Here is a 27,013-nt window from a genome sequence, read left to right on the forward strand (position 1 = left end):
TCAACAATAACATAGTCAATGAGACTTTTCTTATTCCTTGCCTCTTCTCTCCATGTGAATTTGTGCACATTTTTATGTTGTAACATGGTGTTAGTAATAACCAGACCATGTCCTGAGCAGAAATCCAACAGGTGCTTGCCATTATTATTAGCTTTGCTCTTTTCTCCAAATTTTCCAAAAATATTTTTGTCTCGCAATCATTTCCTACTCTGCTATTTAGATCCCCAACAAGGACCAACTTTTCCTTTTTCATTGTGTCAGTTGCTTTTTCTAAAGCCTCAAAAAATTCCTTTACTTCTACCTCAGTAGAACCTTCTGTGGGACCATAGGCACAAATAAGTCTCATTGTCCAGTTCCCCATTCTCATATTTGCCCACATTACTTTACTTGAGACTGACTGCCATTCAAGAACATTAGCCTCGTATTTTGTCTTGAATACTATGGCTACTCCTTCTTTTCCTTGATTGTCATTTCTTGAATATAACATTTTGTATTTATTGCTCAAAAAGATCTCGCCTGTTTTTGTCTTTTTTGTTTCAGTCACCCCTATTATGTCGATCTGGTACTTATCTAACTCCTCAGCTAGCTCCATTTCTTTGCCATTCAGGCTTCTTATGTTGATAGTACCAATCTTTAATTCTGGTGATGTTGAGTTGGGGTTTGTTTTCAGATTTGTTCCAGTAGCTGACTTTTCGCTGTTTGCCCTGGTTCCCTGGCGAAAACGACGGGGGCCTTGTTTAACCGGGCGACGCCCCAGCCGGCATGAAATTTTGTCATGTCGTACCATCATTTTTTATTTTGGTTTAACCAATAAGAATACAATTTGGTCGGCTAAATCCCAAATTGCCAGCCCATCCTCATCCGTTCAGTATCCAAGTAGATACCCAATAGGGTGCACCACGAGAAGGTGAGGATTGGACATTTGCTCAGAAGCCCAGGGTCGGTTCTCCGCATTCCTTTAAAGGCTATGTGGAGGTCTCCTCTCAGTTATACAGCTTTGACCCTTAAGCACCCCTTTGCCAAATATCTGAATATTTGGCAAATTAAACATTATTCTTGTGCTAACCTATATATATTTCTAATCATTGTCACAAGTATCCTTAAAAAATCAAATATATTTCTATTGTCTAAGGCACTTTGTACATTATCAATCCACCTATATCTTGGTCTTCCTCTGGGTTGTTTTCCTGCAAACCTGGCAGAGAACACTTGTTTTGCTAATCTTTCCTCGCCCATTCTATTTAAGTGACCATACCACCTAAGGTTAGCTCTGCTAATGCATTCCTGGATACTGACAATGTCAAGTTCTTTTCTAATATCCTCATTTTTAATAATATTGCCATTGAATCTATCTGTTCACGCCTCTAATCTTTCTCAGGACTCTCATATCTGCGGTCTCTAGTATTTGGTCAAGTGTTTTACTTTTGACCCAGCTCTCAGATCCATAAGTTAAAACTGGTTTGAACCCTGTCTTGTATACAGCTAATTTAGTGTTCTAACTAATTTCTCTCTTATTCCATATGAATTTATTCAATTGACTTCCTACCATACCTGCTTTGTTGATTCTGTTGTCTATTTCCATATTTAATTTACCATCTTCACTAAAAATCGTGCCTAAGTAGCTGAAATGCTTTACTTGTTTCACAGGTTCTCCGTTCACATTGCAGTTGACATTTTCAAAGATTCTTACCTATTTTCATTGTCTTTGTCTTTTTATTGCTGACCTTCATACCATATCTATTACAACAGTTATTCAATTTAGTCAGGGAATCTTGCAGACTTGTAGCGGATTTATTTAGAAGTATAACATCGTCCGCATAAAGCAAAGAGCTGACATCAACATCTCCAATTTTGATATCATGTTTAATACCACTTTCCTTCATTATGTGATCCATATATATAATGAATAACAGAGGGGATAATGTACATCCCTGTCTGACAACAGATTTAACATTAAACCAGCTATCTGTACTTCCTTCAATTCTAACTGCTGACTTACAACTCAAATAAAGACTAAGTATTGCTTGATATAATGTCCCACTGACACCATATAACTGTAGCGTATTGAATAGCTTCTCCCTTAGCACCTTGTCATATTCTTTTTCCAGATCTACAAAACATAAATACAGATCTTTGTTATATTACCATGATTTCTCAATTATTTTTCATAAAGTGAAGATCTGATCCTGACAGCTGCTATTTGGCCTGAATCCAGCCTGTTTTTCACCAAGCTTTTCTTCCACAATTCTTCTCATCTGTTTCTCAGGTATACTTGCATAAATTTTGCCAGGAACACTCGGTAGGGTAATACCTCTGTAATTCTCACATTCAGTTTTATTTCCCTTTTTTATATATGGGTACTATGAGATCTCTACTCTGATCATTGGGAATTCGTCTCTCTTTCCAGGCTTTCTGAGCTATGCAGTGCAGTGGCCTTCTTCACTGTAACACTTTTATACCACCATACTTCACCATTTCTGGTCGAATATCATCTACTCCTGCTGCCTTTCCGCATTTCAAGCCTTTGGCTTTTTCTACTTCAAGTATGGGTATGTATTCCTCACTGTAGGCCTGTTGAGTGTGTTTTACCACTGTGCTATTGGTGGAACGTCCTACCTAACTGATTGTTCCAATTATGTTGGTTTGTTAAACTTATTCTTACCTCTTTAAATTCCGTTTTTCTTCGTTAGCTGTGTCAGATGCTTTCTCTAAAGCATCAAAAAATTCCTCCATTTCTACCTTAGTAGAACCTTCTGTGGGACCATAGGCACAAATAAGTCTTGTTGTCCAGTTCCCCATTCTCATATTTGCCCACATCACTCTACTTGAGACTGCCTCTCATTCAAGAAGATTAGCCCCTTCTTTAGTGTTGAATACAATGGCTACTCCTTCTTTTCGTTGATTGTTATTGCCTGAATATAACATTTTGTATTTATTGTTCAGAAAGATCTCACCAGTTTTTGTCTTTTTTGTTTCAGTCACCCCTATTATGTCGATCTGGTACTTATCTAATTCCTCAGCTATCGCCATTTCTTTGCCATTCAGGCTTCTTATGTTGGTAGTACCGTTCTTTAACTCTGATCTTGAATTGGGGTATGTTTTCAGATTTGTTCTAGTAGCTGACTTTTCACTGTACACCCTGGTTCCCTGGCTAAAATAGCGGGCGCCTTGTTTAACCGGGCGACGGCCCAGCTGGCATGGAATTTTGTCATGTTGTACCATCATTTTTATTTAGGTTTAACCAATTAGAATACAATTTGGTCGGCTAAATCCCAAATTATAAAATATATATTTTAATTCTGTAAAATGCAAGTCATGACTATTTGTTATGTCCGCAGGTTTGAAAATTTCTTTTTTAGAGATAGTGCATTGGCTAAGGAAAACAGACCAGGTAATTACAAAAACACAAGATTTATTTTTTTTGCTATGACAATAGTTAAAGATGACATAAATTACTGAGAAGTTAAACCACAGAATCATTTAACACACCGAAGAATGTAAAATTCATGCAATGAAGTTCACAGTGTATTTAACACTAAGTTACTATACAAGGAAGTTTCCTGTGACATTGCTATTCAAAATTTGTGCACTGTGATCACAAGTAACAAACTCATCCCTTAAAAGTAGCAACTTAAATCTTGTCTAGCTACGTACATTCCTTATTAGCATTATTTGCTGTCTTACAATTAAATACACATTCAATATCCAAACACGTAAAAAGAAAACGAATTATTCTCCCACAACATTTGATTTTAGAGACCTCCTATTTACAAATACTAATGCACTGCACATAATTCCGATACACACTTTAACAAAGATACAAAGGCTGTTGCTTACTCACACAACCAAGCATGAACTGTCCCAAGACTTTGAAAGCAAACCACCTCAGGATTTGACCATTCCTTTCCTGGAAAATTTCTTCTTGCTGCTGGGACTTACTCTGGCAGTAGTTTTATAGAATCTGCCTCATCGAGATACTGCCAACATCAGAAGTTCTCAGATCGGACGCTATCGACCCTCTACAGCCAGTTGCAGGAATACTGCTGGATACTAGGAATCGGCCAACATCATGAACACAGCAAGCACCTGCTGGAGAATGGCTGATGATCACGCCCTGATGACTATAGGAAAGGCCTTGACGACAACCGGAGAAAAGGAGAGCCATAAAGGAGAGAGGTCTAAGAGCTACAAGCTCCTTATATACCATACTTATTCCTTTGTTCTCATGGTCTGCTTTTCTGGGATGAGCCTATAGCATTATGACGTCAATGCTGCCCGTTTCATTAACATTTAGCCTTACAACAAAATATTTGTCATTGTTAATCTGGCTAATCCCTACCAGCTTTACAATTAAGTCGACCTATATGCAATTTTACAGCAATTCTTATAACACTATATTCAGCACATAATATTTTCACATTACATTTTAAATATTTGGAAATACTGAGAGAAAAAAATTTATGGAAAATCGGTGGTGAAATTTAAACAGCAAATTTATTTTTTACTTTCTTGCAACAGATTTTACAATGGGGTCATTGGTGATAAAAATGTCTTGCATATCTTGGTTCCTTACATTGGAAAAAAAAAAGTTGAGATTGTATAGAACTTTGAAATTTTTGAGACTTCACTGTTATAAAAATTGGAAGTGGGGAAAATTAAGATTTAAATAAATAGTTCTGAATAACTGGTGGCATTAGAACAATAAAAATTTCAAATACATTTTAAAATTTTAGCTGAAGATCAAAAAGAAAAGATGCTTAGTTGGATACCCTGAAATGAGTGATGAGAACAAACGTACACAGATTGTTGCCTTTGAAATGGAAACATTGTGCTGTAACTGGGAAAAGTAAAATAAGTAGTCATTCAGAAAGTGGTAATTGAGCTTCAATTAGAATAGTTTCAGTTTTGCAGAATTGGGACATTGGCCATCACTTGAGGTTAAAACTGAGACCAAATATATTTACAGATTTTTAATTTTGCATGCATTGTTTCTCTTCAGCTTATTTGAAATTGAAAAAGAATGTAGTGACTCTTCACTGTTCTATCTGTGCCACTTATGGTTTTTAATCCAACCTCTACATTAGTCTTTCAATGATTTATTTACACATGAAGGACTTGAACTGAAAGATGAATTCTGAATATTTTTAATTTTTACATTTGTTTAAATGTTCAGAAGAGACCACACATTTTTCTAGTTCAATTTCATTTTGTCAAGAGATTGATTTGTGTATTTTACAAGGCTCATTGTATTCCCTGAAGATGTCTCTGTGACTGAGATGGAATATTGGAAGAGTTAAATATTATTTTTAATCCTTTCTTGGTGTTTCACTTCATTAAGTCTCCAACACGAGATCAACTCATCTGTCATTCACTGTTTCATTTTACTTGAATATTCCCCGTAAATCTTTCCTTCTGCTTCAGAAATGACTTGGTGTTTTTCTTTCGGCAAATATGGCACACATCACCAGTTCAAAGTTCTAACTCAATATTGACAATACTTTGATTGGAAAGACATGGATTCAAATACCATCTAGGATGTGAAGAATCTTTAAGGATTTTTTTCATATGATGGTGAGTTAAATTGATACAGAAAACAGGATTTTACTTCCACAAACTTGGAATTTTTTGTCCCACAGAACAGGCAAACCCACCAGAAAAATACACCCAATTAACAGACATAATGTTGGACCATAGCCTGTTGTTTCAGCTGCAATTAAAAAAAAAAAAAAAAAAGTGAGTCATAATTTTCACCTTCTGTAGAGTTTGCTAATTACTTATTTTAATAATTACCATTAGGCATATCATAGGCAGTTGATTTTGCCTTTCTGATTGAGCTTCAGAGATAGTTATACTTATGTCAGTTTTATTATGTTACTGGTACTTTGTGTTTTAAAAAGTGAAACATTTTAGTACAAGGAGGGTAGAGGGAAAAAAAGGATGGTTTTCCCATGCTATACTCCATAGCAACTGACTTACTGTGTTGTATTAGGGGGAAAAAATGTCCTAATTATGGTATCTAATTAATATATTCAGTTATCTTTTGTTGAAGTGATAAATTAGGAAAAAACTCTTTGCTACATTTAATTAAAGATAGCACATCGTTTTATAAGACTTAATTTTAATTCAAATTAATGCTTTGGTAGATATCAGCAGAGTTGCCAAACATTATTTTTGATGATTGCATTTTTATTTTTAGGTATCTGCATGGGGTGGGTATGTATTTATTATTAACCTAATTCCTCTTCACGTGTTTGTTTTACTTCTTATGGGACGATTCTCACATAGGATTTATGTAGGTAAGAATTGCTATTTTTTTTTTTATTGAATATTTTAACTTTGAATTGGATTTAATTTGTGTGAAAAACTTATTATATAGTGGATGAATCATCTTTCTTACATGATACTTGATTAAATAACAAATTACATGATAACCACAGTAATTCTATTCTATCAGTGGTCCTAATAGGCACTTTAGCATTCTTGGACTTTTCAACCGTAACTCAAGGATAAGGTGGTTAGCCCCATGCCTCCTGGTGTGTCCTATGTCTGTAGGACACACTATGTTCACAGGGCCAGTTTGCCTGTTCTGGGGGATTAAAAACCCGAATTTTTATGTGAAAAAAAACACCCTACCTCCATATGAGACCAGCTAACTCACCTTTCACGCGTTCGAATCCCATCAGTGATGGAATTTGAACCCGGGTCTTTCCAACCAAAGGGCTTTGTCTATACCGACTGAGCTACAGAGGCTCAACCACGGTAATTAACTTGAACAAAAGTACAGATATTTTGTACTGAAAACACCAGTACATCATCAGTGTGTAGAAACCAGCAAATCAAAGAACAAGAATACAAAGTATATACAACAATCAGTTTACCAATTAAACACAGTTATCACGAGCTAGAAATTAATATTAATAAATAATAACCCTTATCAAATCCAGCAGATATTCCCACATTTTTCTATCAACAACATTCTCATTTGTTACCAACTACAAAAGACGAACTATCACCTCTGTCTTTAGTTGGTGTTTACCAGATTCCTTGTGAATGTAATTTGACATACTTTTTTGGGCAGACAGTTTGTTTTTCTGTGGAAAAATATTAATGAACATCAGTATTACAGTGAACATGTGAAACAGTCTGGTCTGGCACAGCATACATAGTAATGACATCAAACACACTATCCATTGGGGTGTGAGGCTTGTCTTCTCTATAGAAGCAGTTTTAAATATGAATGCCTTTTCAAAGAAAGTTGTGAAGCTTTTTACATTGGCCTAATTTGAATCAGAATGATTCTCCCTCTTTCTCTCTCTCTCTCTCTCTCTCCCCTCCCCCCCTTCCCCTCTCCCAAAAAAAAAGTTTGGGAGATTCTCATTTTATGTAAACATCAAAAATAATTTTAATATTATGCAGTAACAATTTTTAATTGGTAAATTGATTTTTTTTTATTTGCTTGTTTCTACACATTGATGTACTGTTATTTTCAGTATGAAATATCTGTACTTTAAAGTTAATTATGCCACAGGTAAAGATTATGATAAAGTTCTGTTCATCAAGCAAAGAAAAGAAAATCATAGTTTCTTATCATTGATATTCTTAAGATATTGATCTAGTCTTATTCTGTCTAGGTAATTCCATCTGTTTATCGCTGAGCAGAGATGACTATAACATATAAATGATAACTTGATATACTTAAATGGCAATAGTATTAGGAGTGAAATGCCAGTCTGGTTGACTGAGTAGATAGCATCTTCACTCTCTATCTACACACTGTAGGTGTGAATCCTTCTGCAACATAAATGTTTGTAGATAGTGGTAGAGACCTGCTTATTGGAAAATTTCTTTGGTTTAAACATTTACTGGGTGCCATACAAAGTGTATTATTTAGTACTTGCCCATGGGATGCAATAAATTGTACTTCCACTACAATTTATTGCACCTGCCATGTTTGACATCTGTCAGACATATAAATCATTTGTTTAAGTTAAGGGATATTACATCCTATATAGTTTCTTAGCCGAATAAGAAACTCAGTTTCATGCCAAATATAGTAGAAACTATATAAAGTTCAGCGATTCCAAGCATAAGCAAATACCTGGATACTGCAGCAACTGACCCTAAAGGTAGTGCAAGCTGAGGCAACTCGTGTCAAAGATGGAGCAAGTTCCGATCACTATTCTTGATATTTACCCATAATGTGAACTTAGCTCCTAGGAGCTGTATTATTGTTCGACATTATGAGAGAAGGTCACTACCCAGACCGGTTTCAACCTTTATTGAGGTTCTCATCAGTGAGTAGGCAGACCTAGTTAATATCAAGTTTGTAGCGAACAAAACTTACAACCCTTCTACGAGTTTTGCAATGAGGTGTCCTAATAAATTATCAAGAAAATATCAAGAATAGTGATCGGAACTTGCTCCACCTTTGACACGAGTTGCCTCAGCTTGCACTACCTTTAGGGTCAGTTTCTGCAGTATCCAGGTATTTGCTTATGCTTGGAATCGCCGAACTTTATATATATAGTTTCTACTATATTCGGCATGAAACTCTTTGAGTTTCTTATTCGGCTAAGAAACTATATGGGATGTAATATCCCTTAACTTAAACAAGTTATATATGTCGCCGAATTGAAGCCTTTGGCTCTTCATATATCTAATATAAATCAGTTATTTCTGGAGAAACCAAAGTTATGTTTTTTAACTTTCCTTTTTAGGAAAGGACTTTGCTTTCAAATTATATAATTCACCAATAATTAAGAAATTGTATAATTGTTTGTATTTTTTAAAATTTCTTTAGTGTAGGTAATATACTGCTTGAAAAGATGTCAATGGATATCATAGTGTGAGGAACAAACAGCCATGGTGCCTGCCTTAATAAGATGCAACACCTCCTTTTGTGGTGATGACTGCAGCAGTCCTATGAGGCATACTTTTCACAAGCGTACAATAACGATCAATGTGAATTTTGGACCATTCTTGTAGGCATATAATGAGGTCCTGTTGTGGGGTAGACATCCCCTGATCTCAGCTGATGCTCCAGTTCATCCCACATATATTCAATAGAGTTGAAATCAGGACTTTGTGGAGTCCAGTCACATGTGGTGACATTTTCATGGGTATCTGCTAACCTCTGTCACTCATCTCTGGACATACATTATGGAAAAGTTCGGCAAATCTCAAGTGGTTGCTCTTGATATCTCCAAAGCTTTTGATCAAGTTTGGCATAAAGGCCTATTAAGAAAACTCCCATCATTTTGCCCCCCCCCCCCCTGACTTCTGCAGTTGGGTAGTCAGCTTTCTGGCCAGATGCTCACTTCTAATGATAGATGGCTCCTTATCTTGTATCTATAGTATTACTAATGACAGGTTCTCATAAGGCTCTGTTCTTTTGCCTATGCTCTACCTACATAAATGATCTACTCCAGCTGACTGCTAATCCAGTATACAGTTTTGCTGATGACAGCACATCGCACTGATCCTTTTCATTTGACAACCTACCGCCTCCTTACAAATCATCACAACCTTTAGAACCCTTAAATTCTGATCTTCAAAACATTCATCAATAGATTTGAATAAACATCTTCAATGGTAGCAAAACATAGCTCTACAATATTTTCCAAAAAAAAAAAAAAAAAACTGTTCTTCCGGTCATACCTTGACAGTACTCAGATCATCTATTCAAGATGAGAAGGTGAACCTTCTTGGAATAACTAATTTGAAATCTCTCTTGGCACAAACATCACAAATATTTCCTCCTCTGCATATAAAAAATTTGACTTTCTCTTTTGCTTGAGGCATTAAAGAGTCAGATTGATTGATGCCTCTATCACTAATACACTCCACTCACTTTCACACAGGTGTTCAGTCTCTGCAGCCTGCATCTTCAATAAATACTTCTATGGCCTGCTGTTCATCAGAATTGGCATCAATAATTCTCCCTGACCTCTTGCAAATCCATCCAAACACATGCAGCAGTGCACGCTACCACAGTTAGACTCCAAACCTACATTACAATCCTGTTGAAAAGGGAATCTTATACCAAATTGTAGTATTCAAATATTGCCTTGTAAATGTGAATTTTGGTGGGTTTCAGAAGGATAGCCAGTTTGCAATTAGTAGTGAAAACTAATTTGTAGTTATGTTTAAAAATGTATTTAAAAGCTATGTATTTGGAATATAGGGTAATTTTATGCAAAGGGAAAATTTTCTTTGATAGGTGGTGGTTAGTCAAATATTGGCTGTAAGGTTCGCATAATTTCAGTTGTTAGATATTCTTGATTTTTAAAAATCTTAAATTTGATTATTAAGCTATCTATTTGGAGTTGAGAATTTATATACATTTATGAACTGTGAAAGAATAACCAAATTTTTTTCATGGAATATGGATGGTATGAGTTAAAAGTGCAGGTATTTTGTGGTGTGTACATGTTTATGGAAGGTTTTTGTTATGTGGTTGTAATTAAAGTTAAATTTAGGAAGTTTATAGACTTTCATGTTTTGATTCTATGGTAAATTTAAGTCTGTACTAAAATCATTGAGGTTTCTAGGAAGGTTATACATGTCAGGTCTCCTGTACATAAGACATCATACACCATATTGAACATAAGTAATGCTGGGGAGAAGAGTTTAATAAGCCAGATTCCAGATATGCCAAAAACAGTTCAGCCAGTAGCTTACTAATATTTTGCCCATTGAGAGTCCTAAAGTTTGAATATAAATATCATTCTTAAATTTGACGAAGTTTGTAGAAACTGAATTTTGTGAGGATCAGAATATCATTAGAAGGTAATTGTGCCCATCAGCCTAAAGAGAATGGTCTTCTTGACGCATAGTGTAAACAATGTCCGATGCTCTGAAGATGTCAACATTGGTGCACAGAGCTGTCATGTCTATTGAAATCAGAATGTCATTTTGAGATGCTCGATATTTGATGAAAAAGGTCATCGTGTTTATTCATAAATTTTGATGTAATTAATAAGGGATTATTATTATTACGAATTCGTAGTAATATTATTATTACTACGAATTTTGATAGAGATGACGTTAGTAGTGTCTATGAAATTATTGGACTTATTGGGGTACTTTCTTTATGGATTTTTACTTGTCCATGAACTTTTACATTTTACTTGGAGAGTGAGTAGTCTGGAGTAGTTTTTTCAATATTGTTTTATTTATTTTGATTTTTTAATCCATGTCATATATTTATTGATCCACTTCATGAGATTGGGAGTGGGATCTTTAGTTGTTTTTGATACATGCATTTTGGTCATTCAAGATTTCTTAGTTTATTATAATAATCAACTATTTATGATAACCACCACCACTTCTTCAAATTTAAAAATGTTTATATTCAAACTCTTGGACTCGTGATTGGCCAAAATATTAGTGGGTAGTTGGCCAAACTAACCCAACTCTTTAATCATTGTTAAATTGGTGCTTTTATTATATATATTATTTTATTTTTTTCCCTCTTTTTTTATTGGTTTTTTTTTCCCTCTTCCATGAAATTGATCAGTTTGCTCTCCACCTCTGCCAGCTTTGTTTATTGTGGGTGAATGGACTGCTTTACCAGAATATTGTTAATGCAGAGAGGTAAAGATTTTAAGATTCAGTATGTTATCAGTTGAATGAATCTCTTGCAGTGAGCTTTCTGACTTCATAGAGGGTGTGATGATAATCTCTTACATTGATTCTTCATTGAGAATGCAGTTTTCCATATTCCTGCCTATTTTCAATTTTTTTTTTAATGCCGATTTCCATACCAAATTTCTTACAGCAGTTATTCACCTTAAAGAAGTTTTGAAGACTATTGTACCAGATTTATTTAGTAGTATATTTGCATAAAGTAAAGATAAGTTTAGTATATTAAATTTTGATAGTGGGTTTAGTATACCATTTTCCCTCATAATGTGATTCATATAGATGAATAGTATTAGCAATAGAATGCATCCTTGTGTTACCTGATTTTATATCAATCCCTTTCACTTCTAATGAATGGTTTACAACTTAAGTCTGACCTATGTGTTGCTCTATTTGTCCCATTTTATGGCATACACTTGCAGTGTTTTGAAGATCGTATACCATTTCCAAATCAACAAAACAATCATTGCTTATATAAATTATCGTGCTTTCACATTATTTCAAGTAAAAATCTAGCTTTGATAATCCATGTTAGGATTGAACCCAGCTTGCTCTTCTCCCAATTCTTTTTTACACTTTTCTTAAATATTTGTCCCTTGCTTTGCACAATTAATTGGTTCTATGAAATCATCACGTAAAGTGAGTTGAATTTAGCATGAGTGAGATAGGGATAGGGGTTACTTCAGAAGGATAAAAAAAAAAATAAAACTTTACACCTGTGAGCAAAAGAAATTTTAATGAATGAATGACTGGTTGAATTAATCTAATTAATACAATGTCATATAAACACCCAAACACTACATACTTCTGACAGTCTTCAATTGGATAATGAATGGACTGGGGCTGGTGAGTCTGGATCATCACTCTCTTGAAGTCTCTGGGATGATAGGCTGATGATCTTCAACTTTTTTAATGAAACAGTTGAGACTCAGCTGACAGGCAGCATTCTTCCTCTCTGTATGAAGTTCTTTATAGCAAGTCAAAGAATTCTGAATTTCTCTTGCAACTTTGGCTCTTCTAATTTCCTTGGGATCATTTTCTTCAATTATTCTGATGGCACTGTCACTGTGTTTAAAAAATTCAGTCATTTGTTTTGTTGAAAGCTGTTTGGGCTCAGCAACAAAGGGCTCCTGACTTTTATCATTCATGTTGTTTTCCATTTCCAGAAGATCTTCATTAGTGAGCTCTGATGAGTGGGACTCGAGCAGTTCATCCACATTTGTCTCATCTACATCCTAAAATCCAACAGATTTTACCATTTTTAACTGTCTTGAGTTGGCAAGCTCACTTTCAGGATCAAAATCATTAGCATCAGAAACTTCAAACCAAATTTTCTTCCAAACTCCCTTCATGCAGGACTGCTTAACTTCTGTCCATGCCTCTCCAGTGTTTTCAGTTTTCATTTTTATATCATATTTCTTCCAAAATTCTTTCACTGAAATTTTATCTTCACCGTTGGTACATGTAGCTTGAACTAGCTGCAAAAATGTTCTGCGGAGATGATAACTCTTGAAAGTTGCAATAACACCCTGATCCATGGGTTGAATGAGGGATTGTGTTTGGTAGCAGAAAAATAACTTTGATATTCTCATCAATTTTAGTGATGCTTGGAGGATGTCCTGGTGCATTGTCCAGAAGCAGAAGAATTTTGAAGGGTACATCTATCCTGTCACAATAAGCCTTCAATTCATGACACAGTTCATTGCAAAAGTAGGACTCAAACACAGCTCTGGTAATCCATGCTTTTTTATTTGACTGCCATACAACAGGCAAATCCTCCTTTGAATAGTCCTTGAGTGCGTGTGGGTTTCGGAGTGATAAAGTAGCAGTTTAGTTTTATGATCTCCAGATGCATTTCCTCTTAACAGCAAAGGGAGATGGTCCTTGGAAGCTTTAAAACCTGGGGCCCTCTTTTCTTGTGCCGATAGAAATGTTCTACTAGGCATACACTTCCAGAACAACACCGTTTCATTGAGATTGAACACTTGTTGAGGCAAATAACCATGTTCCTGAATTACACTAAGAAATTTTGCTGGGAAGTTCTCAGCAGCAACAACATAGCTCCTTCAGCCTTGTCAGTCAGCTTGAGATTATGGAATCCATGTCGCACCTTGAAACGTTCAAACCAAGCAAAAGATTGCACTTTAGGATCAGGATCTGTAACATTCAAATCATCAAACAAACTTATAGCTTTAGCCTGGATAATCAAGGTGGATAACAGAACAACACTGATTTTCATGTTAAATCCATTGGGCCAACTTCCTTTCCAATTTCTCCATAATTGGTTCCCTTATCTTAATTCTCGACATTCTCATCGCACTTTTACAACTTTCTTTTATTTTCTCTGCCTTGATTTCTTATTGTTCTTAAAGTTGATTCAGAAATTCCTGTAGCTCTGTCGGCTGTGTGCTCATTACGTTCATACCTCTTTCTAACTTCTAATTTTTTTCCAGTGTTATAGCTTTTCTCTGTTTTTTAGTCTTGGAAGTGTTTTGATTGCAATTACATATTTTTTCCATAATGTTTGCATTGCAGAAGACTCCAACAATGGAGCTTATTAGTTCTACACCTTCTGTGAGACTGATATGCAGCACGATGCTGCCTTGTCAAAGCGGTGCACGCACAGGGTGACTGCGAAATTGCTACCGATTGAGATTTTTTAAAATGGGGTTATGGCGAAAATGCATCAAGCGAGATTGCGTATAACGAGGGATGCCTGTATGCTTGCATGAAATTACTTGGTATGCTCATTTGTCAAAAACTTCTGTTAATTCTCACAATTTTTGTTTCTCATTTTATAGATGGGTACTGTAAGAGCTATTCTCAATATCCAGAAGTCAATCTTCTGAACAGTCTGCTGAATTGTGCAGCATAGCCACTATAAAGCTTTTATACTAAGATATTTGATTTCTGCTCCAACTGCTTTTTCACATTTCTGACAGCTGTTTCTACCTTAATTATCAAAATTACTCATCTGCATTTCTTCTGACTTTCTGCCATTATTCTGTTTTAGTCAGTTTTTCAAGTGATTACTTCAGACATCTGAAATATCTTTATTTTCAGTTTTTATGTCTTTATCATCAGATTCCTGATAGACATGAAGGAGACTTAAATGCAAGAATTGGAAACATGAAAATTAATAATAATATAGGAATATATGGAGAACATACTCTAAACAGGAATGGTAAAAAATTGATTGACTTTGTAGTTTATAATAACCTTAAAATAATGAATTGTTTCTATAAACATAAAGATATACATAAATATACTTGGGCAGCAAGAGGATGGAAATCAATATTAGATTCATTTATCCTAAATGAAAAGACATCAAAGTTCTCTTTAGATGTTAGAGTTCACAGAGGATATGAAATAAGTAGCGACCACTTCCTTGTTAAAATAAAATGAAGATTACCACCCGAATGGCTATAAATAACAAGAACAAAGAAAATTTAAAACATTTGTTTATAAAACTAGATTATTAAATGACACAAATATACAATGGCTATATAAACAAAGAATTAACCAATATTTAGATAAAATTAAAACAAAATGTAGAAATAGAATGGCTTAATATAAAACCATTACTAAATACAGCAGCAAATGAATGGGATGATATAATCAAAATAAAAAGAAACCTATCATAATAAATGGTTAAGCAGTAAAAGATTAGAAGATGAAATAAAATATAAAAGAATAAGAGCCATAGCTGAAAGAAGTCAGAAAAAGACATAGAGAATCATGCAACAAATTTGTTTCTAATATAGAATATGATATAAAATAAAATAAGACCCAATGTATATAAGATTTTGAAATTATAGATACTAAAGAAAATGTAAAATTAAACACCGAACTGAAATTAGAAGAATTTCTATACAGAATTATGGACAGATAAATTTTAAAAAAGATAACTGGCAAACATTTAATGAAAAAGGAAATAACTAAAGAAGAATTAGAAATCAGCCTGAAAGAAACAAGAAATGGAAAATCACCTGGAGAATATAAGTTAAGTTCAGAATTATATAAATATGCAGGAATAAGGTGCAAAGAAAGACTCCTATTATTTTTAAATAAAATCTGTTCAACTAGTAACTCACCAATAGAATGGAAAAAAGCAATTGTCATCCCCATCTTTAAAAAAGGTAGTAAAGATGGCCCTAAAAATTTAGGTATAAGTATACTAAATTCCTGTTACAAAATATATAGCAGAATTTTAAATAACAAACTAATAAAATATTCTGAAAAGTTTATTTTAGAAATACAGAATGGATTTAGAAAAGAACGATCATTTATAGACCCAGCCTTTTGCCTAAAATTAATAATAGAGAAAAGAAGAGAATACAATTTAGAAACACATATTACATTTGACTTTGAAAAGGCATTTGACAAAGTTAAAAGAAGCATTTTATTTAACATATTAAAAGAAAGACAGATATCAAATAATATTCTAAAAGCTATCATATACAAGAGAGATAAACCAAGGAGTCTGACAGGGATGGCCCCTTTCAGCAACTCTTTAATATTTATCTAAATGAAATAATAAAATGGAATAAAAATTTCCATCAAGGTATGAAATTTTCTCCTACTGTGAATTTAAACACTCATTTTTTGGTGATGACCAAATAATAATTACAAATTCTGAAGATAACTTACAGGAAGATATTTTAAATTTAAATGAGATAACCAAACATTATGGAATGATAATATCAACAGAAAAATCAAAAACAATGGCCTTTTAAAGGACAAGACCCAATAAAAACTAAAATAGTAATGGATAATGAGATTTTAGAACAGTTGAATTCATTTAACTACCTAGGATGTATGATTACATATGAAAAAGATATTTAAATAACAGGTGTAATTAACTATATTTAAACCTAACCTAGTACAAAAACAAACCAGGCTAAAAGTATACAATACATTAGCCCTACCTGTCCTATTGTATGGAAGTGAAATCTGGAAAATAAAACAAAAAACAGATTAATAACAGCTGAAATGAAGTTTATGAGAAAGACTGCAAAGTATACTATATTTGATCACAAAAGAAATGAAGAAATTATGGAAGAATTAAACCAGGAATCAGTAATAGAAAAAATTTAAAAAATATAAACATAAATGAATGGAAGACATTGAAAGAATGAAAATAGAAAGATTATCAAAACAGGCCTTAAATTACAAACCATTAGGGGAAGGAAAACCAGGACATCCTCTTAAGAGATTCAATGCTGATTTCTAAGGCTGTAACAGGCCACTCAAGTCCTAAATCCTTGACAAGCATGATGATGATGATCAGATTCCTTTACATTATTCTTTCTTTATTTCTAAGCTTGCTTGATAGCTGTCAGAACATTTTATCACTCCTAAGTTTATCTTTTGTATTCTTCCCAGTCTTCTATTGACTTTTGTTTAGTTTCTTTTACACACGGCTTAGTTTTTTTTACATTTTTTTCTGCTATTCACTAAGGTACATATTGACTTGCCAAAGATCACTGACATAACTTCTATTCTAGTAGAACTTCTTGTGTCCATCATGAAGTTCTGATTTTCTATAGGTTTTCTTCAGATTTTACCATTAGGTGTCTAAGGTTTGGTTCTGGTTTTCATACTCTTAATTTTTCTACAGTAATATTTGTGTATTTAAGTGTGCAGCTCATCTTAAAAGCTGCTCAACTTTGTGTGTTAAGACTTAGGTGCTGGGTGGAACTGTTGTAAGATTACATATTCAATGGAGCAAAACAACACTGTAAGAGATTAGAACTAATGTTTAATTTTTCCAGTATTTCATCCATCACAGACATCTTCAGGGAGCACAATATAAACTTGTGAAACACGATAGACAAAAGATGAGTACTAAGGATGTTCCCTGTGGGCATCCTCTAGATGGCCTTGGTTGTATTCTGGGATCTCTGAGAATTAAGATTTTCCATGTTTTGAGAATGCATCCATGTTTATTCAGATTAAAGTGCAAGTTAATTTCGTGTAAGTTTTTTCCATTTGATTCTGTGTTTAGTACCTGTCGTGATTTGTTAGACCTGATAGCCATAATCATGATTGCTGATATTCCAGTCTGTCCATATAGTGGACATGTTGAAAGATCAGCCTATGAACCAAATATCCAGACATCTCTGTAATAAAATTCATTGTCACATCCCATACTTTGGGCAAACTGACTTGCTTCATTTGAAGTGAGAACACTGCAAATATAGAACAGTAAAGAAAAAAAGTAAAATAAAAAGACCAATTCATCTGTGTGCAAATTAAGACAGTAATAGCCTTGAATGTAGTACTCATGCAATCCTTGATTGCAAAGAAATCTCTTCAAAGCACTTATCTTTGTTAAGATACTACACAATCATAAGTTGTAATGATTACATCCCGTAAACAGTATTTCTTATTCAGCTGCAGTGCTTATACAAGCTAGCTGAATAGGAATATCATCTAACACCAAAGTGTGCCATCTTGTCTCATGTTGATACATGAGACAAGATGGCACACTTTGTGGTCAGTAGCATAGTCATTGTTTTAAACCACTTGTTTGGACTTTTGGTATTAATGGTCATTCTTCTCTTTTTGTATGTTTTTATTTATAAACTTTGCTGTTCAACCAAGAAAGATATTTGGATACATTTAACTACCTATGATGTCAAGCTTTCATGTTTTGAAAAATTATACAATTATTGGTTGTATTTAAGTTTTCTATATGTCATAATTCTTTGCTGTGAGGACAGTGTAATTGATTTTGATCTGCATTTAAACGATCGCACTTTTTTGAGTATGTGATAATGTTTATTACAAGTATACTCTGGGCACTGAATTAGTGTCTGTAGTTACTTTTTTTTTTTTTTTCAATGCACGTGCACTCTGTTTTAATGAAGTTGCACGTTGGTGTTAGAAAACATTGGTACAAAATTATTAAAGTAAGGCATGCGTTTGAGTATAATTTAGTAATGTTATAGACTGCAGAAGTATTTCAGCAGGTGTAAAAAAAAATTACTACACAAACACTTTTTACTAAAACTACTAAAGGTTTTTTCTTTTTTGTCTTACAGCATATACAACGTTCTATATCTTAGGTTTACTTCTATCTATGCAGATTCCATTTGTAGGCTTTCAGCCTGTAAGAACTAGCGAGCATATGGCATCTGCAGGTAAATATTCCACTTATTTGTTTCATTAAGCAATTTAAGAATATTTTCCTGTAAAGTTCAGTTAAATTTTTTTGTGGCATTTTCATTCTTAAAAGCTCTCAAATGATTTTTTTTATTTATGTATTTAGGTTTACTCATTAATTTAGTTAAATACCTTTCCATTGTAATCAGTTCTATGTAGATTTTTATTGAATAGTATGATATTCAAGAAATTCTAGTTTTCATCCATATTACTCCTGTAATAATAAATTTAGTTTAATCCTTTATTCAAGTGTAGGCAAACAAGTTGTTTACCTACACTTGGATAAAGGATTAAACTAAATTTATTATAGTCTAACCAATTACAAAATAAACTTCCAACATATTACACCTGTGTTATTAATAAATTTAGTTTAATCCTTTATCCAAGTGTAAGCAAACGAAGTTTGCGCCTGAAAATATCTTCAGGACTGAGGTAAGGTGGTGCAACTTCAAGCAAAGGTGGACCAAGCTCTCATCACTCCTTGTCTCAGTATCTCCCATAATGTAAAGCACATCTCCTTGCAGACATGTATACTGCTATACATTAAGGGAAGGGCCACTACCCAGACCGGTTTTGACCTTTATTGAGGTCGCGTCAGTGGGAGGCAGACTCAAACATGGAGATGCTAAGGCAGAAGCAATAGGAGAGGTCATATTTACCCATACGAGTTGCCAACAGGTGTACCACCTTATTATTGAATTACTCTGGATTTAGAGAAAGATGTTGGAAGTTTATTTTGCACTTGGTTAGACTATAATAAATTTAGTTTAATCCTTTATCCAAGTGTAAGCAAACAAAGTTTGCGCCTGAGGTAAGGTGGTGTTGCACCACTTTACCTCAGTCCTGAAGATATTTTCAGGTGCAAACTTTGTTTGCTTAACTTGGATAAAGGATTAAACTAAATTTATTATAGTCTAACCAAGTGCAAAATAAACTTCCAACATCTGTGTTATTAATATTTGAGAATTGCAACAAAAATATATTACTCAGCATTAGTTCTTTTTAATTTTGTGGTAAAGGCTTCCAGTGGAGCCTGAGCTTGTCGCGTTGCATTTTTTTTTTTTTAATTTGAGCTAAACAAAAAAAAAAGTTCGCCCTTCCTTTCACCACTTTTGTATTCACCTGCTAAACCTTTTTTCCCCACCCTGCCCTCATCCTTTTAGTCTTTCCCTTCATCTTAGTTCTTCATTACTATTTATTCTTAACATTTCCAGGATGCATATATGTAAAAATGTTGAAGTCATACTTGAGATTGCATGATTACATTTTCTCTCTCTCTCTCTCTCTCACTAAACCTCAAACTTTAAAATGCTGTTGAAATATGATCTAGCCATCGTGGAGTATGTCAGAACTTCAGTTATCTGTTCAATCTGCAGCAACATTACAAAAGGGTAATCGGAGATCTGATTACCTTTTTTTCCCATTTCATTGAAGAAGTGAAAATGCTTGGCTTATGGGGCTAGCCTCAAAACTGTGTATTCTCATAGACCGTATATGCTCTGCACAAGCCAACTACGAGTATACTCGTAGGACGCTTACCTCCGGTAATGAGATTATCGTACTGACCTTGAAGAAGTGAAATTGCTCGGCGTAGGGGAACAGACCATGCTGAGTAGCGTGGCAGTGTTTTCTGACGTGTTAAGGTTTTAGAAGTCAAAAATTAGAGGAGTTTGGCATTAAATAAGGAAGGTTAGAAGAAGTTTCTGAAGAACCAGGGTCAATGTAGGGCTGTTAAGCCAATGATGATACATTCAGCCCACAAAACTTATTTCTTATCTCTTATATTTAGGACTCGAAGCAATAATTTCAACTCTTATTTCAAGTATTGGCCAACATTGATACTGTTTTTGTTCCAATTTATCTCAGTAATCTCTAGCCTAACCTTTCTGATTTATCTGTTAGTAATTTCTAACCAAACAGATAGGACTCTGCAGAAAAGTTTTTTTTTTCTTTTCACCAGAAGTCAACAAATTCATTTCATTCATGACATTCATTTCCATCTCCAGTCGCCAAACCATACCTAATTTTCTTAAACTCAGATTTCACTATCATCAAATTCCTGACATGTGTACAGAATATTATGATAGTACTACATGAAAAACTTACATCATTACTAACTTCTTATCAACAGTTTTCCTCTAAATCAGTGTTATCTGTCAAAACTCCAACATCATTGGATCTTATATTTCTGTCTTCTCTAAGGCACTTTTGACTGTATCATTCCACTTATATCTTTGTCTTTATCTGGGTTTTTTTTCTTGCCAACCTGGCAGAGAACACTTGTTTTGCTAATATTTCTTCTCCCTTTTTTTTTTTTTTTGTTTAAGTGACCATACCACCTGAGATTAGCTTTGCTAACACATTCTTGAATGCTAACAATGATATTAACATTCTTGGATGCTGAAATTAATACATCTCCAATTTTGATATCTGGTTTAATACTGCTTTCCTTCATAATTTCATCCATATAGGTAATTTATAACAGAGGAGATAATGCACATCCTTTTCTGACACCAGATTTAACATCAAACTATCTTCCTATATTACTTCAATTCTAACTGCTGATTTATAAACCTTTTTCATAATGTAAGAAAGTTTTAAAGCAAATAAAAATTGAGCAGCTCTCAAATGTGACTGTAGACTAAAATACACAAACATTATGAAATGAAATGAAAGAGTTTGAGAACAGGAACCAAACCTTGGAACTTCAGTGACAAATCCTGAAGAAAATGTTGATTGATTCAACCAGAGATGTATGTGATGAGGTTGTTTGCAAGAATAGAAAAATCAGAACTCCATGGTGACACAGGAAGTTAAAGAGGCAGTGAAGGAAAAGAAGAAAGCATATCGAAAGTTCCTGGCAAATAAGTCAGCTTGTGCTCTTAGAGAATACAGAGACAAATGTAAGAAAGCTAAACATTGTAAAATTAGCTAAACAAAAGTGATGGGAAGACTTTGGTAGGAACATAGAAAATAAATATCAAGAGGGTGGCAAGATATTCTGGAGGTTGTTGAAGAAGCTCAGAAATGGATGAAAGAGTGTTATAACAGGAATTAGAGATGATAAAGGTTACATTAAAACTGGAGAAAACGATATCCTTGATGTATGGAGTAATTACTTAGAAAAATTGCCAAATGAAACAATCAGTGACAGCACTGTAGTAACAAACACTCAACAGGCATGTAGTCAGGAAACCATACTTGAAGCAGAAAAAGTCTTCAAAAGCCTGAAATGTGGAAAGGCAGCAGGATTAGATGATATTTGACCAGAAATGCCAAAGTATGGAGGTATAAAAGTAACAGTTGCTGCACTGCATAGTTCAGAAGGCCTGGACAGAGGGACTAATTCCAGATGATTGGAGTAGAGCTCTCATACTACTCGTATATATAAAAAGGGAAATAAAACTGAATGTGATAATTACAGAGGTATTTCCCTACTGAGTGTTCCTGGTAAGATTTATGCAAGTATACTTGGGATACGGTTGCAAAGAATTGTGGAATGGAAGCTTGGTGAAGAACAAGCTAGATTCAGGCCAAATAGAGGCTGTCAGGATCAGATTTTTGCTTTACGACAAACAGTTGAGAAATCATGGGGATATAACAAAGATCTGTATTTAAGATAAGACAGAGAGAACACATTGGATATGTCAAAAACAACAGACAAGATATATCAGGCTTATCTTTCCATTTCTCCACAACCAACCATGTCATTGAGTTGGATAAAAGTTGTTTTTCCTTACATAGAAGAAAATTACTGCCCTCGTATTTTTAAAGAAGCCACAGTAGTCGCCTGTTCTGTAGAAAATCTTAATAGGAACCAAAGTTTAATCTTATCCAAGATCTGGAAGACCGTAATTAGATCTCTAAACATGCAAGAAATGAACTTTAGTACCAACTATAAAACATTCCTAAACAAGTGAAATCATGTAAGCGCCACGTGTGCATTGTACACGTTCAGTGTTGTTTTGTAATTTATAATTAGAATTCTGTTAATGTTTAGTCTGTAGCATGTTTTGTTAGCTTTAGTTCCTATCATCAGTCCTGTATCCTGAAGATGCCAACAGCTCAAGTTGGTGAAACTAGTTGGTATTAAAATAGTTTTTTCTCAGATACTTGATCAACATTTCTCAAATAGTCGATTTACATATCTTTTGTGGTCAAGAAAAAATATCGTTCAATATGATCTATATTTAAGTTTTGTAGATCTGGAAAAGGCATACAAGGTGGCTAGAGAAAAGCTATTCAAAACACTACAATTGTATGGTGTCAATGGGGCATTATATCAAGCAATACTTAATCTTTATTTGAATTGTAAGTCAACAATTAGAATTGAAAGAAGTACAGGAAAATGGTTTAATGTTAAATCTGGTGTCAGATAAGGATATACATTATCCCCTTTGTTATTCATTATCTATAGGGATCATATTATGATATCATGTTTAATACCAAAAATCTCAGCTCTTTGCTTTATGCAGATGATGTTATACTTCTAAATGGATCTGGTACAAGTCTGCAAGATTCTGACTAAATTGAATAACTGTTGTAATTGATTTGGTATGAAGGTCAGCAATAACAAGACAAAGACAATGAAAATAGGCAGAAACATTGAAAATTTAGCTGCATTGTGAATGGAGAACCTGTGAAACATTTCAGCTACTTGAGCACAATTTTTAGTGAAGTTGGTAAATTAGATATGGGAAATAGACAACAGAATCAACAAAGCTGGTATGGTAGGAAGTCAAACTGAATAAATTTATATGGAATAAGAGAGAAATTAGCCAAAACACTAAATTAGCTATATACAAGACAGTGTTCAAACCAATTTTAACTTATGGATCTGAGAGCTGGGTTAGAAATAAAATGCTTGACGAAGAATAGAGACTGCAGATATGAGAGTCCTGAGAAAGATTAAGGGCATGAACAGATGGTGTAAATGGCAATATCATATTAAAAAACTGGGATATTAGGAAAGAACTTGACATTGTTAGCAGAGCTAATCTCAGGTGGTATGGTCACTTCAACAAAAAGGGAGAGGAAAAATTAGCAAATCATGTGTTCTCTGCCGGGGTGCATAAGGGTCAAAGCTATATAACTGAGAGGAGACCTCCACATAGCCTTTAAAGGAATGCGGAGAACCGACCATGGCTTCCGACCTAATGTCCAATCTTTACTTGTGGTGCACCCTGTTGGGTATCTACATGGATACTGAACGAACGAGGATGGGCTGGCAATTTGGGATTTAGCCGACCAAATTGTATTCTTATTGACTTAAACCAATATAGAAAATGATGGTACGACATGACAAAATTTCATGCCAGCTGGGGTATCGCCCGGTTAAACAAGGCCACTGTTGTTTTCACCAGGAAACCAGGACGAACAGCGAAAAGTCATCTACTGGAACAAATCTGAAAGCACGCCCAAACTCAACATCGCCACAGTTAAAGATCTGTACTATCAACATAAGAATCCTGAATGGCAGAGAAATGGAGCTAGCTGAGGAATTAGATAAGTACCAGATGAACATAACAGGAGTGACTAAAACAAAAAAGACAAACTGGTGAGATCTTTCTGAACAATAAATACAAAATACAAAAGGAAAATTGTAGATAGGAAGTTAGTAATGATATAAATTTTTCATGTAGTACTATCATATCCTGTATACCCCTTGAGAGTACATGTCAGGAATTTGATGATGATGTGTTCTCTGCCAAGTTGACAAGAAAAAATTCCAGAAGACAACCAAGATGTAAGTGGATTGACATAGTAAAAAGTGCCTTAGAAGACAGAAATATAAGATCTGATAATGTTAGTCTTGACAGGTAACAGATTGATTTGGAGGAAAATTGTTGATAGGAAATTAGTAATGATGTAAGTTTTTCATGTATTACTATCATAATATCCTGTAAACACCCTTGAGGGTACATGTCAGGAGTTTTGTGATGGTAAAATTTGAGCTTAAGAAAAGTGTGGCGTGTTGAGTCGAAATGGAAAAGAATGTCTTGAATGAAATGAATAGCGTGACCTCTGGTGAAAAAAATACACTTTTCTGTTTTATTATTCTGTGCTAGATCTATATTAATATTCTTAATACAGATGGAGTATTAATAATATCAATATTTCATCTGTATTAAGTTTTGTAGATGTTCCTGCATCTAACATGGAGTTCTGATTTTTCTCTCCTTGCAAACAACCTCACTACATGCCTCTCTGACCGAATCAATGTTTTCTTTAAGATTTGCCACTGAATCTCCAAGGTTTGGTTCCTGTTCTCAAATTCAATCATTTTTTCTTCAATAATGTTTGTGTATTTTAGTTTACAGTTCACATCTGAGAGCTGCTCAACGTTTATTCACTTTAAAACTTTCTTACATGTTCTTCTTTTCATCATGAAATTCAATTTTATCCTGCTCGAGACTTAAATGGGAATTACTTCCAATTTCAAATCCTCTGTACACTCTAGTGTCCTTCACCAGTGAGAAAATATTGCTATCAACAATAACATAGTCAATGAGGCTTTTTTTATTCCATGCCTCTTCTCTCCATATGATTTTGTGCAACATTTTTATGTTGGAACATTGTGTTAGTATTAAGCAGTCCATGTCTTGAGCAGAAATCCAATTGTTGTTAATTGGGGCATTGGTTAATCTGGGCAGCCATTTATTTGGGACAAATATTGAAGAACGGAAACAAATAGAGAATATAACCCAAAGTTGTTTCACTTATTTGGGCCATCTTGTCACTTCTTCAGGACAGTGGATGTAGATGGTGCATGTGTGGTTAGTTGCATAGTGTTGCTGTCAGTCAGCTCCAGGATACAGAATAGAGGACACTCGTATTTTGACAGTGTAACGATTCTACTTACAGTGACTGCTAGCTAGCATACTTTTGATTAAAATAGGTGTGCGTTGTTTTTTAGTAAAAAGTGTAACAAACAGTGTAGTGACTTAATTTTTTTTTATATAAAGACCCTGTCAAGATTCCAAGAAAAGATCTAACGTTAGCAGATGAAATCGCCTTTTACAAAATAAAAAGCTTCCCATCTAACACCTGGCATTCCAAAATCTACAATAGCACGTTTGTTAGGCCAGCAGGACAAATTGTGAAAATAATGGCCATTGTGCGATGGACAACGGAGAAAATCCCAAAAAAAACAGAAATGAGAAAGCATGGATCTAGACATTGAGGAGGTTCTCAATCAATGGTTCTGTTGTAACTGGACGAGGCACATGTATTAATGGTCAAATGTTTGTTAGTCCTTAACTCCAAAGAGTTGAGGACTCGCAAAGAAGGTATACCTGTCACACTTTATCTTAAACTCATTCACATTAGTTGCACTCACCACTTCAACAAGCAAACTGTTCCACTCACTCATTGCTCTGTGAGAGAAAAATCTAACTCTTGGCCTTTTCTTAACTACTTACAAGCTTCCATGAATGCCTCCACGTTTCTCTCTCTACCTTTCATATAAAGAAAAATTTCATCAGAAGATATCATGTGACACCCATTTAGAAGAATCTTGCCATGCTTCTTTCTCCTGTTAACCAGTCTACTGTCCATATATCACATACTCAGTCTGTTTTCATCATCTACATTCCATAATCCCAATATAACCTCATTGCACCCTTTCCATGGCTTCTTTATCTCCTTGGAACCTACGAGGCAAATCTGTTCATAGTAATCTAGGTGTGGGGTAATCAAGGCTTTGTGAAGGGGCAAAATTACTTCTATATGCTTACATGTTTATGTTTTACAGCATAGCAATTATCCTGTGAGTTGTATTTGCAATTTTTGCTATGTAAAAGTGTTTTTAACTTCGAAGTGCTATCCACCATAATGCCAAGATCTTTAGTCCCATCAGTTGCTTGTAGAATAACCCCATCAATTTAAGATGGAAATCTCATGACATCAGCATCCGTGATACATTAATGATAAATATCTTTAGATTGTATAGATTGAACAATAATCGTCCAAGGACTGATCCCTGGGGGGGACACCAACAATCACCTTAAATCTGTCAGATTCGCATCCACCATATACTACTTTTTGATACCTGTCCATCCACTTATCCAAGTGTGTATTCCAGTTCCATATTCACCAGTTTATGAACAGCCTTTTGTGCACTATTCTATCACAAATGCCTTGGCGAAATCTAACAGTATCGTATCGTTAATTTTAACTTTTATGGTTATTTTGCCTATTTTTT

General features: G+C 34.4%; 1 protein-coding gene across 2 annotated transcripts in view; it reads left to right on the forward strand.

The window, feature by feature from the left end:
• Positions 1–27,013, forward strand: part of Stt3B (catalytic subunit 3B of the oligosaccharyltransferase complex) — a 250,419-nt gene that overhangs the window by 91,474 nt on the left and 131,932 nt on the right. For both annotated transcript variants that reach the window (XM_090413219.1, XM_090413218.1), the window contains exons 7-8: positions 6,197–6,296; positions 18,690–18,788. In XM_090413219.1, coding sequence (XP_090269345.1) covers positions 6,197–6,296; positions 18,690–18,788 — 199 coding nt within the window. The remainder of the gene's footprint in view (positions 1–6,196; positions 6,297–18,689; positions 18,789–27,013) is intronic.

This window comes from Typopeltis vanoorti, chromosome 23 (genome assembly GCF_054136105.1).
Source record: "Typopeltis vanoorti isolate ZY-2024b chromosome 23, IOZ_Tvanoo_1.0, whole genome shotgun sequence".
NCBI lineage: Eukaryota > Metazoa > Arthropoda > Arachnida > Uropygi > Thelyphonidae > Typopeltis > Typopeltis vanoorti.